The sequence below is a fragment of the Anomaloglossus baeobatrachus genome, chromosome 10 (genome assembly GCF_048569485.1).
Source record: "Anomaloglossus baeobatrachus isolate aAnoBae1 chromosome 10, aAnoBae1.hap1, whole genome shotgun sequence".
NCBI lineage: Eukaryota > Metazoa > Chordata > Amphibia > Anura > Aromobatidae > Anomaloglossus > Anomaloglossus baeobatrachus.
The window spans coordinates 8,255,679-8,268,163 of record NC_134362.1 but is presented as its reverse complement, the minus strand read 5'-3'; the positions used below and the strand labels follow the sequence as shown (position 1 = coordinate 8,268,163).

Genomic DNA, 12,485 nt, shown 5'->3' with positions numbered 1-12,485 from the left:
TACATACAGTACATTACTGATCCTGAGTTACCTCCTGTATTATACTCCAGAGCTGCACTCACTATTCTGCTGCTGCAGTCACTGTGTACATACATTACTGACCCGGAGTTACCTCCTGTATTACACTCCAGAGCTGCACTCACTATTCTGCTGGTGCAGTCACTGTGTACATACATTACTGATCCTGAGTTACCTCTTGTATTACACTCCAGAGCTGCACTCACTAGTCTGCTGGTGCAGTCACCGTGTACATGGATTACTGATCCTGAGTTACCTCTGGTTTGATACCTCAGAGCTGCGCTCACTATTCTGCTGGAGCAATCACTGTGTACATACATTACATTACTGATCCTGAGTTACCTCCTGTATTATACTCCAGAGCTGCACTCACTATTCTGCTGGTGCAGTCACCGTGTACATGGATTACTGATCCTGAGTTACCTCCGGTTTGATACCTCAGAGCTGCGCTCTCTATTCTGCTGATGTTGTAGATGTGTGTTATCAGGGTGGCTTTCTGTGCCCGGTTGTCACTGGTGTGGGTGTCTTTTGTCCTCAGAGAAGGAGGAGACGGACCCTAATGCTACGTCTGCGGCAGAGATGGATAAGCGGGTGAAGCGGCGGCTGGTGATGGGTAAGGTTTGGCATCTGTTCATGATACTTCGGCCTCTGCCCTGTAATGCCCTGCTCTTCTTCCTCAGAGACGTGCGCTGTTAATAACGGCGGGTGTGACCGCACGTGCCGGGACACATCCACGGGTGTTCGCTGCAGCTGTCCTCTGGGCTTTACATTGCAGTTTGATGGCAAGACGTGTAAAGGTGAGCGCGGCGCTAATTAAGAATGCAAAGCGCCGTCAGCTGCAGGCGGAGCGCGTCCTAACGTTTCATGCTGGGATTCGGCGCTTTGGTGTCGGTGCCAAGCCGCGGATCCTTCCAGCTGGAGACGCGGTTACACCGGGGGACTTGGCTGCCATTCCCGTCCTGGGCACGACGCTGCGGTGAGGAGTCAGTAACCTGCCTGAACGGGGGGATCGGGGCGCCCTCCAATGCTCCGGCGACACTTGAGGTCACTTCTGGAGAGGATCTAGGGGGCTAACGTTTCATGTTTAGGAGACCACCACAAGTGTAGGGGGTCTTACAGGCACCCTGCGAAAAAAAGCCATGTAAACTATATGAAGGCCATGACTTGTGGGAATTTTGCTGCTCCTTCCTGCCATCGCTGTCCGGGGTCTGCCACTCAGCGCGCTGGAGACCCCCGGCTACATAACCATCGCCTTGTCCTCATTTCAGATATTGACGAATGCCAGAGCAACAATGGAGGGTGTGATCACTTCTGCAAAAACACCGTGGGCAGCTTTGATTGCAGTTGCAAAGCTGGATATAAATTGCTCACAGATGAGAAGTCCTGCCAAGGTAAGCACAGCCCGAAAAGTGCACGCTGGGACCGGAGCGGGGGGCACTGACCCACAGACCTGACCTTATACTGGGGGTGCAGATAAGCACAGCCCGAAAAGTGCACGCTGGGACCGGAGCGGGGGACACTGACCCACAGACCTGACCTTATACTGGGGGTGCAGGTAGGCACAGCCCGAAAAGTGCACGCTGGGACCGGAGCGGGGGGCACTGACCCACAGACCTGACCTTATACTGGGGGTGCAGGTAGGCACAGCCCGAAAAGGGCACGCTGGGACCGGAGCGGGGGGCACTGACCCACAGACCTGACCTTATACTGGGGGTGCAGGTAGGCACAGCCCGAAAAGGGCACGCTGGGACCGGAGCGGGGGGCACTGACCCACAGACCTGACCTTATACTGGGGGTGCAGGTAGGCACAGCCCGAAAAGTGCACGCTGGGACCGGAGCGGGGGACACTGACCCACAGACCTGACCTTATACTGGGGGTGCAGGTGGGCACGGCCCAAAAAGTGCACACTGGGACCGGAGCGGGGGGCACTGACTCATAGACCTGACCCTATGCTGGGGGTCCAGGTGGGCACTGCCCGAAAAGTGCACGCTGGGACCGGAGCGGGGGGCACTGACCCACAGACCTGACCTTATACTGGGGGTGAAGGTGGGCACGGCCTGAAAAGTGCATGCTGGGACCGGAGCGGGGGGCACTTACAGACCTGACCTTATGTGGGGGTCCAGGTGGGTACCGATTGTTCCTAAGTCTTGTGTATATCGGATGCAAGGGTCCCAGCTGTTTGTCCCTTGAGGACCCCGGCTGCGGGGTCAATGCTATGACGGGGGGGGTCTTTTATCTTGTGACGTTGCTGCTCAGGACCCCGGTTGCGGGGGCAATGCTATGACGGGGGGTCCTTTATCTTGTGACGTTGCTGCTCAGGACCCCGGCTGCGGGGGCAATGCTATGACGGGGGGTCCTTTATCTTGTGACGTTGCTGCTCAGGACCCCGGCTGCGGGGGCAATGCTGACGGGGGGCTTTTATCTTGTGACGTTGCTGCTCAGGACCCCGGCTGCGGGGGCAATGCTATGACGGGGGGGGGTCTTTTATCTTGTGACGTTGCTGCTCAGGACCCCGGCTGCGGGGGCAATGCTATGACGGGGGGTCCTTTATCTTGTGACGTTGCTGCTCAGGACCCCGGCTGCGGGGGCAATGCTATGACGGGGGGTCCTTTATCTTGTGACGTTGCTGCTCAGGACCCCGGCTGCGGGGGCAATGCTATGACGGGGGGTCCTTTATCTTGTGACGTTGCTGCTCAGGACCCCGGCTACGGGGGCAATGTTATGATGGGGGGCTTTTATCTTGTGACGTTGCTGCTCAGGACCCCGGTTGCGGGGGCAATGCTATGACGGCGGGTCCTTTATCTTGTGACGTTGCTGCTCAGGACCCCGGCTGCGGGGGCAATGCTATGACGGGGGGTCCTTTATCTTGTGACGTTGCTGCTCAGGACCCCGGCTGCGGGGGCAATGCTATGATGGGGGTCTTTTATCTTGTGACGTTGCTGCTCAGGACCCCGGTTGCGGGGGCAATGCTATGACGGCGGGTCCTTTATCTTGTGACGTTGCTGCTCAGGACCCCGGCTGCGGGGGCAATGCTATGACGGGGGGTCCTTTATCTTGTGACGTTGCTGCTCAGGACCCCGGCTGCGGGGGCAATGCTATGATGGGGGTCTTTTATCTTGTGACGTTGCTGCTCAGGACCCCGGCTGCGGGGGCAATGCTATGACGGGGGGTCCTTTATCTTGTGACGTTGCTGCTCAGGACCCCGGCTGCGGGGGCAATGCTATGACGGGGGGCTTTTATCTTGTGACGTTGCTGCTCAGGACCCCGGTTGCGGGGGCAATGCTATGACGGGGGGTCCTTTATCTTGTGACGTTGCTGCTCAGGACCACGGCTGCGGGGGCAATGCTATGACGGGGGGTCCTTTATCTTGTGACGTTGCTGCTCAGGACCCCGGCTGCGGGGGCAATGCTATGACGGGGGGTCCTTTATCTTGTGACGTTGCTGCTCAGGACCACGGCTGCGGGGGCAATGCTATGACGGGGGGTCCTTTATCTTGTGACGTTGCTGCTCAGGACCCCGGCTGCGGGGGCAATGCTATGACGGGGGGTCCTTTATCTTGTGACGTTGCTGCTCAGGACCCCGGCTGCGGGGCCAATGCTATGACGGGGGGTCCTTTATCTTGTGACGTTGCTGCTCAGGACCCCGGCTGCGGGGTCAATGCTATGACGGGGGGTCCTTTATCTTGTGACGTTGCTGCTCAGGACCCCGGCTGCGGGGGCAATGCTATGACGGGGGGTCCTTTATCTTGTGACGTTGCTGCTCAGGACCACGGCTGCTGGGGCAATGCTATGACAGGGGGTCCTTTATCTTGTGACGTTGCTGCTCAGGACCCCGGCTGCGGGGGCAATGCTATGACGGGGGGTCCTTTATCTTGTGACGTTGCTGCTCAGGACCCCGGCTGCGGGGGCAATGCTATGACGGGGGGTCCTTTATCTTGTGACGTTGCTGCTCAGGACCCCGGCTGCGGGGGCTTCCTCTGCGCCTCTCATCATGGCTCTCCTCTTGCAGATGTGGATGAATGCTCCTTTGAGCGCACGTGTGATCATTCCTGCCTGAATTTCCCGGGATGGTTCTCCTGCTCGTGTTACCGGGGGTACACCCTGTACGGACTGACGCACTGCGGAGGTGAGTGGGGGGCATTGCACCCTGTTCTGCAATGGTGCTGAATGCTGAGAGTTGTAGTCCCCCCCAGAGGCCCTGGTTATAGACGCTTCTCGCTGGCCTGGTTTCCAGTGCGCGGCGCTGAGCGGAGCGTGCGGAGCGCGGCGTCTCTGGGTAAACCTCTGCTATTTATACCTGACTCCGGGGCGTTTGTTTGCGCAGCAGAAGCTACACTGAGCTTATTATACTGGTGCCGGCGGTGGACGCTCTGGTGGTGACACACTATCTCCCCTCCGAGGCTCCGTCCCTGCGCAAACCGCTCCGCAACGTCACAGGCTGCAGTCAGGGGGTCACTAAACACGCACCCGGCATAGCCGAATTATCCAGTAATGCTCTGCAGAGCTGTACAAAGGGGTAATAATCTGCAGGATATATCTATGTATCTGTGAGGAGGTGGAGGAGCAATGCTCTGCAGATCTGTACAAAGGGGTAATAATCTGCAGGATATATCACTGTGTATCTGTGAGGAGGTGGAGGAGCAATGCTCTGCAGATCTGTACAAAGGGGTAATAATCTGCAGGATATATCTATGTATCTGTCAGGAGGTGGAGGAGCGATGCTCTGCAGATCTGAACAAAGGGGTAATAATCTTCAGGATATATCTATGTATCTGTGAAGAGGTGGAGGATCGATGCTCTGCAGAGAGGTCAGTGGTGTAATAATCTGCAGGATATATCACTATGTATCTGTCAGGAGGTGGAGGAGCGATGCTCTGCAGAGAGGTCAGTGGTGTAATAATCTGCAGGATATATCACTATGTGTCTGTCAGGAGGTGGAGGAGCAATGTTCTGCAGATCTGTAGAGGTCAGTGCTGTAATAGTCTGCAGGATATATCACTATGTATCTGTCAGGAGGTGGAGGAGCGATGCTCTGCAAATCTGTAGAGGACTGTTGTGTAATACTCTGCAGGATATATCACTATGTATCTGTCAGGAGGTGGAGGAGCGATGTTCTGCAGAGAGGTCAGTGGTGTAATAGTCTGCAGGGTATATCACTATGTATCTGTCAGGAGGTGGAGGAGCGATGTTCTGCAGAGAGGTCATGGTGTAATAGTCTGCAGGATATATCACTATGTATCTGTCAGGAGGTGGAGGAGTGATGCTCTGCAGAGAGGTCATGGTGTAATAGTCTGCAGGATATATCACTATGTATCTGTCAGGAGGTGGAGGAGCAATGCTCTGCAGAGAGGTCAGTGGTGTAAAAGTCTGCAGGATATATCACTATGTGTCTGTCAGGAGGTGGAGGAGCGATGTTCTGCAGATCTATAGAGGCCAGTGGTGTAATAATCTGCAGGGTATATCACTATGTATTTGTCAGGAGGTGGAGGAGCGATATTCTGCAGAGCTGTAGAGGCCAGTGGTATAATAATCTGCAGGATATATCACTATGTATCTGTCAGGAGGTGGAGGAGCGATGTTCTGCAGAGAGGTTAGTGGTGTAATAGTCTGCAGGGTATATCACTATGTATCTGTCAGGAGGTGGAGGAGCGATGTTCTGCAGAGAGGTCAGTGGTGTAATAGTCTGCAGGATATATCACTATGTATCTGTCAGGAGGTGGAGGAGCGATGTTCTGCAGAGAGGTCAGTGGTGTAATAGTCTGCAGGATATATCACTATGTATCTGTCAGGAGGTGGAGGAGCGATGTTCTGCAGGGAGGTCAATGGTGTAATAGTCTGCAGGGTATATCACTATGTATCTGTCAGGAGGTGGAGGAGCGAAAATCTGCAGAGGCCAGTGGTGTAATAGTCTGCAGGATATATCACTATGTATCTGTCAGGAGGTGGAGGAGCGATGCTCTGCAGATCTGTAGAGGTCAGTGGTGTAATAGTCTGCAGGATATATCACTATGTGTCTGTCAGGAGGTGGAGGAGCGATGTTCTGCAGATCTATAGAGGCCAGTGGTGTAATAATCTGCAGGGTATATCACTATGTATCTGTCAGGAGGTGGAGGAGCGATGTTCTGCAGAGCTGTAGAGGCCAGTGGTGTAATAATCTGCAGGGTATATCACTATGTATCTGTCAGGAGGTGGAGGAGCGATATTCTGCAGAGCTGTAGAGGCCAGTGGTATAATAATCTGCGGGATATATCACTATGTATCTGTCAGGAGGTGGAGGAGCGATGTTCTGCAGAGAGGTTAGTGGTGTAATAGTCTGCAGGGTATATCACTATGTATCTGTCAGGAGGTGGAGGAGCGATGTTCTGCAGAGAGGTCAGTGGTGTAATAGTCTGCAGGATATATCACTATGTATCTGTCAGGAGGTGGAGGAGCGATGTTCTGCAGGGAGGTCAATGGTGTAATAGTCTGCAGGGTATATCACTATGTATCTGTCAGGAGGTGGAGGAGCGAAAATCTGCAGAGGCCAGTGGTGTAATAGTCTGCAGGATATATCACTATGTATCTGTCAGGAGGTGGAGGAGCGATGCTCTGCAGATCTGTAGAGGTCAGTGGTGTAATAGTCTGCAGGATATATCACTATGTGTCTGTCAGGAGGTGGAGGAGCGATGTTCTGCAGATCTATAGAGGCCAGTGGTGTAATAATCTGCAGGGTATATCACTATGTATCTGTCAGGAGGTGGAGGAGCGATGTTCTGCAGAGCTGTAGAGGCCAGTGGTGTAATAATCTGCAGGATATATCACTATGTATCTGTCAGGAGGTGGAGGAGCGATGTTCTGCAGAGAGGTCTGTGGTGTAATAGTCTGCAGGATATATCACTATGTATCTGTCAGGAGGTGGAGGAGCGATGTTCTGCAGAGAGGTTAGTGGTGTAATAGTCTGCAGGATATATCACTATGTATCTGTCAGGAGGTGGAGGAGCGATGTTCTGCAGAGAGGTTAGTGGTGTAATAGTCTGCCGGATATATCTATGTATCTGTGAAGAGGTGGAGGAGCGATGTTCTGCAGAGAGGTCAGTGGTGTAATAGTCTGCAAGGTATATCACTATGTATCTGGCAGGAGGTGGAGGAGCGATGTTGTGCAGAGAGGTCAGTGGTGTAATAGTCTGCAGGATATATCACTATGTATCTGTCAGGAGGTGGAGGAGCGATGCTCTGCAGATCTGTAGAGGACAGTGGTGTAATACTCTGCAGGATATATCACTATGTATCTCTCAGGAGGTGGAGGAGCGATGTTCTGCAGATCTGTAGAGGTCAGTGGTGTAATAGTCTGCAGGATATATCACTATCTGTCAGGAGGTGGAGGAGCAATGTTCTGCAGATCTGTAGAGGCCAGTGGTGTAATAATCTGCAGGATATATCACTATGTATCTGTCAGAAGGTGGAGGAGCGATGTTCTGCAGAGAAGTTAGTGGTGTAATACTCTGCAGGATATATCACTATGTATATGTCAGGAGGTGGAGGAGCGATGTTCTGCAGAGAGGTCAGTGTCGTAATAGTCTGCAGGATATATCACTATGTATCTGTCAGGAGGTGGAGGAGCGATGTTCTGCAGAGAAGTTAGTGGTGTAATAGTCTGCAGGGTATATCACTATGTATCTGTCAGGAGGTGGAGGAGCGATGCTCTGCAGAGAGGTCAGTGGTGTAATAGTCTGCAGGGTATATCACTATGTATCTGGAAGGAGGTGGAGGAGCGATGCTCTGCAGAGAGGTCAGTGGTGTAATAGTCTGCAGGGTATATCACTATGTGTCTGTCAGGAGGTGGAGGAGCGATGTTGTGCAGAGAGATCAGTGGTGTAATAGTCTGCAGGATATATCACTATGTATCTGTCAGGAGGTGGAGGAGCGATGCTCTGCAGAGAGGTCAGTGGTGTAATAGTCTGCAGGGTATATCACTATGTATCTGTCAGGAGGTGGAGGAGCGATGTTCTGCAGAGAGGTCAATGGTGTAATAGTCTGCAGGGTATATCACTATGTATCTGGAAGGAGGTGGAGGAGCGATGCTCTGCAGAGAGGTCAGTGGTGTAATAGTCTGCAGGGTATATCACTATGTGTCTGTCAGGAGGTGGAGGAGCGATGTTCTGCAGAGAAGTCAGTGGTGTAATAGTCTGCAGGGTATATCACTATGTATCTGTCAGGAGATGGAGGAGCGATGTTCTGCAGAGAGGTCAGTGGTGTAATAGTCTGCAGGGTATATCACTATGTATCTGTCAGGAGGTGGAGGAGCGATGTTGTGCAGAGAGGTCAGTGGTGTAATAGTCTGCAGGGTATATCACTATGTATCTGTCAGGAGGTGGAGGAGCGATGTTCTGCAGAGAAGTTAGTGGTGTAATAGTCTGCAGGGTATATCACTATGTATCTGTCAGGAGGTGGAGGAGCGATGCTCTGCAGAGAGGTCTGTGGTGTAATAGTCTGCAGGATATATCACTATGTATCTGTCAGGAGGTGGAGGAGCGATGTTCTGCAGAGAGGTCAGTGGTGTAATAGTCTGCAGGATATATCACTATGTATCTGTCAGGAGGTGGAGGAGCGATGCTCTGCAGAGAGGTCAGTGGAGTAATAGTCTGCGGGATATATCACTAGGTGTCTGTCAGGAGGTGGAGGAGCGATGCTCTGCAGAGAGGTCAGTGGTGTAATAGTCTGCAGGATATATCACTATGTATCTGTCAGGAGGTGGAGGAGCGATGTTCTGCAGAGAGGTCAGTGGTGTAATAGTCTGCAGGATATATCACTATGTATCTGTCAGGAGGTGGAGGAGCGATGCTCTGCAGAGAGGTCATGGTGTAATAGTCTGCAGGATATATCACTATGTATCTGTCAGGAGGTGGAGGAGTGATGCTCTGCAGAGAGGTCATGGTGTAATAGTCTGCAGGATATATCACTATGTATCTGTCAGGAGGTGGAGGAGCAATGCTCTGCAGAGAGGTCAGTGGTGTAAAAGTCTGCAGGATATATCACTATGTGTCTGTCAGGAGGTGGAGGAGCGATGTTCTGCAGATCTATAGAGGCCAGTGGTGTAATAATCTGCAGGGTATATCACTATGTATTTGTCAGGAGGTGGAGGAGCGATATTCTGCAGAGCTGTAGAGGCCAGTGGTATAATAATCTGCAGGATATATCACTATGTATCTGTCAGGAGGTGGAGGAGCGATGTTCTGCAGAGAGGTTAGTGGTGTAATAGTCTGCAGGGTATATCACTATGTATCTGTCAGGAGGTGGAGGAGCGATGTTCTGCAGAGAGGTCAGTGGTGTAATAGTCTGCAGGATATATCACTATGTATCTGTCAGGAGGTGGAGGAGCGATGTTCTGCAGAGAGGTCAGTGGTGTAATAGTCTGCAGGATATATCACTATGTATCTGTCAGGAGGTGGAGGAGCGATGTTCTGCAGGGAGGTCAATGGTGTAATAGTCTGCAGGGTATATCACTATGTATCTGTCAGGAGGTGGAGGAGCGAAAATCTGCAGAGGCCAGTGGTGTAATAGTCTGCAGGATATATCACTATGTATCTGTCAGGAGGTGGAGGAGCGATGCTCTGCAGATCTGTAGAGGTCAGTGGTGTAATAGTCTGCAGGATATATCACTATGTGTCTGTCAGGAGGTGGAGGAGCGATGTTCTGCAGATCTATAGAGGCCAGTGGTGTAATAATCTGCAGGGTATATCACTATGTATCTGTCAGGAGGTGGAGGAGCGATGTTCTGCAGAGCTGTAGAGGCCAGTGGTGTAATAATCTGCAGGGTATATCACTATGTATCTGTCAGGAGGTGGAGGAGCGATATTCTGCAGAGCTGTAGAGGCCAGTGGTATAATAATCTGCGGGATATATCACTATGTATCTGTCAGGAGGTGGAGGAGCGATGTTCTGCAGAGAGGTTAGTGGTGTAATAGTCTGCAGGGTATATCACTATGTATCTGTCAGGAGGTGGAGGAGCGATGTTCTGCAGAGAGGTCAGTGGTGTAATAGTCTGCAGGATATATCACTATGTATCTGTCAGGAGGTGGAGGAGCGATGTTCTGCAGGGAGGTCAATGGTGTAATAGTCTGCAGGGTATATCACTATGTATCTGTCAGGAGGTGGAGGAGCGAAAATCTGCAGAGGCCAGTGGTGTAATAGTCTGCAGGATATATCACTATGTATCTGTCAGGAGGTGGAGGAGCGATGCTCTGCAGATCTGTAGAGGTCAGTGGTGTAATAGTCTGCAGGATATATCACTATGTGTCTGTCAGGAGGTGGAGGAGCGATGTTCTGCAGATCTATAGAGGCCAGTGGTGTAATAATCTGCAGGGTATATCACTATGTATCTGTCAGGAGGTGGAGGAGCGATGTTCTGCAGAGCTGTAGAGGCCAGTGGTGTAATAATCTGCAGGATATATCACTATGTATCTGTCAGGAGGTGGAGGAGCGATGTTCTGCAGAGAGGTCTGTGGTGTAATAGTCTGCAGGATATATCACTATGTATCTGTCAGGAGGTGGAGGAGCGATGTTCTGCAGAGAGGTTAGTGGTGTAATAGTCTGCAGGATATATCACTATGTATCTGTCAGGAGGTGGAGGAGCGATGTTCTGCAGAGAGGTTAGTGGTGTAATAGTCTGCCGGATATATCTATGTATCTGTGAAGAGGTGGAGGAGCGATGTTCTGCAGAGAGGTCAGTGGTGTAATAGTCTGCAAGGTATATCACTATGTATCTGGCAGGAGGTGGAGGAGCGATGTTGTGCAGAGAGGTCAGTGGTGTAATAGTCTGCAGGATATATCACTATGTATCTGTCAGGAGGTGGAGGAGCGATGCTCTGCAGATATGTAGAGGACAGTGGTGTAATACTCTGCAGGATATATCACTATGTATCTCTCAGGAGGTGGAGGAGCGATGTTCTGCAGATCTGTAGAGGTCAGTGGTGTAATAGTCTGCAGGATATATCACTATCTGTCAGGAGGTGGAGGAGCAATGTTCTGCAGATCTGTAGAGGCCAGTGGTGTAATAATCTGCAGGATATATCACTATGTATCTGTCAGAAGGTGGAGGAGCGATGTTCTGCAGAGAAGTTAGTGGTGTAATACTCTGCAGGATATATCACTATGTATATGTCAGGAGGTGGAGGAGCGATGTTCTGCAGAGAGGTCAGTGTCGTAATAGTCTGCAGGATATATCACTATGTATCTGTCAGGAGGTGGAGGAGCGATGTTCTGCAGAGAAGTTAGTGGTGTAATAGTCTGCAGGGTATATCACTATGTATCTGTCAGGAGGTGGAGGAGCGATGCTCTGCAGAGAGGTCAGTGGTGTAATAGTCTGCAGGGTATATCACTATGTATCTGGAAGGAGGTGGAGGAGCGATGCTCTGCAGAGAGGTCAGTGGTGTAATAGTCTGCAGGGTATATCACTATGTGTCTGTCAGGAGGTGGAGGAGCGATGTTGTGCAGAGAGATCAGTGGTGTAATAGTCTGCAGGATATATCACTATGTATCTGTCAGGAGGTGGAGGAGCGATGCTCTGCAGAGAGGTCAGTGGTGTAATAGTCTGCAGGGTATATCACTATGTATCTGTCAGGAGGTGGAGGAGCGATGTTCTGCAGAGAGGTCAATGGTGTAATAGTCTGCAGGGTATATCACTATGTATCTGGAAGGAGGTGGAGGAGCGATGCTCTGCAGAGAGGTCAGTGGTGTAATAGTCTGCAGGGTATATCACTATGTGTCTGTCAGGAGGTGGAGGAGCGATGTTCTGCAGAGAAGTCAGTGGTGTAATAGTCTGCAGGGTATATCACTATGTATCTGTCAGGAGATGGAGGAGCGATGTTCTGCAGAGAGGTCAGTGGTGTAATAGTCTGCAGGGTATATCACTATGTATCTGTCAGGAGGTGGAGGAGCGATGTTGTGCAGAGAGGTCAGTGGTGTAATAGTCTGCAGGGTATATCACTATGTATCTGTCAGGAGGTGGAGGAGCGATGTTCTGCAGAGAAGTTAGTGGTGTAATAGTCTGCAGGGTATATCACTATGTATCTGTCAGGAGGTGGAGGAGCGATGCTCTGCAGAGAGGTCTGTGGTGTAATAGTCTGCAGGATATATCACTATGTATCTGTCAGGAGGTGGAGGAGCGATGTTCTGCAGAGAGGTCAGTGGTGTAATAGTCTGCAGGATATATCACTATGTATCTGTCAGGAGGTGGAGGAGCGATGCTCTGCAGAGAGGTCAGTGGAGTAATAGTCTGCGGGATATATCACTAGGTGTCTGTCAGGAGGTGGAGGAGCGATGCTCTGCAGAGAGGTCAGTGGTGTAATAGTCTGCAGGATATATCACTATGTATCTGTCAGGAGGTGGAGGAGCGATGTTCTGCAGAGAGGTCAGTGGTGTAATAGTCTGCAGGATATATCACTATGTATCTGTCAGGAGGTGGAGGAGCGATGCTCTGCAGAGAGGTC

General features: G+C 51.4%; 1 protein-coding gene across 3 annotated transcripts in view; it reads left to right on the top strand.

Moving 5' to 3' along the window:
* Window positions 1-12,485, top strand: part of SCUBE2 (signal peptide, CUB domain and EGF like domain containing 2) — a 114,018-nt gene that overhangs the window by 35,569 nt on the left and 65,964 nt on the right. For all 3 annotated transcript variants that reach the window (XM_075327046.1, XM_075327047.1, XM_075327045.1), the window contains exons 7-10: window positions 557-631; window positions 699-815; window positions 1,287-1,409; window positions 4,028-4,144. In XM_075327046.1, coding sequence (XP_075183161.1) covers window positions 557-631; window positions 699-815; window positions 1,287-1,409; window positions 4,028-4,144 — 432 coding nt within the window. The remainder of the gene's footprint in view (window positions 1-556; window positions 632-698; window positions 816-1,286; window positions 1,410-4,027; window positions 4,145-12,485) is intronic.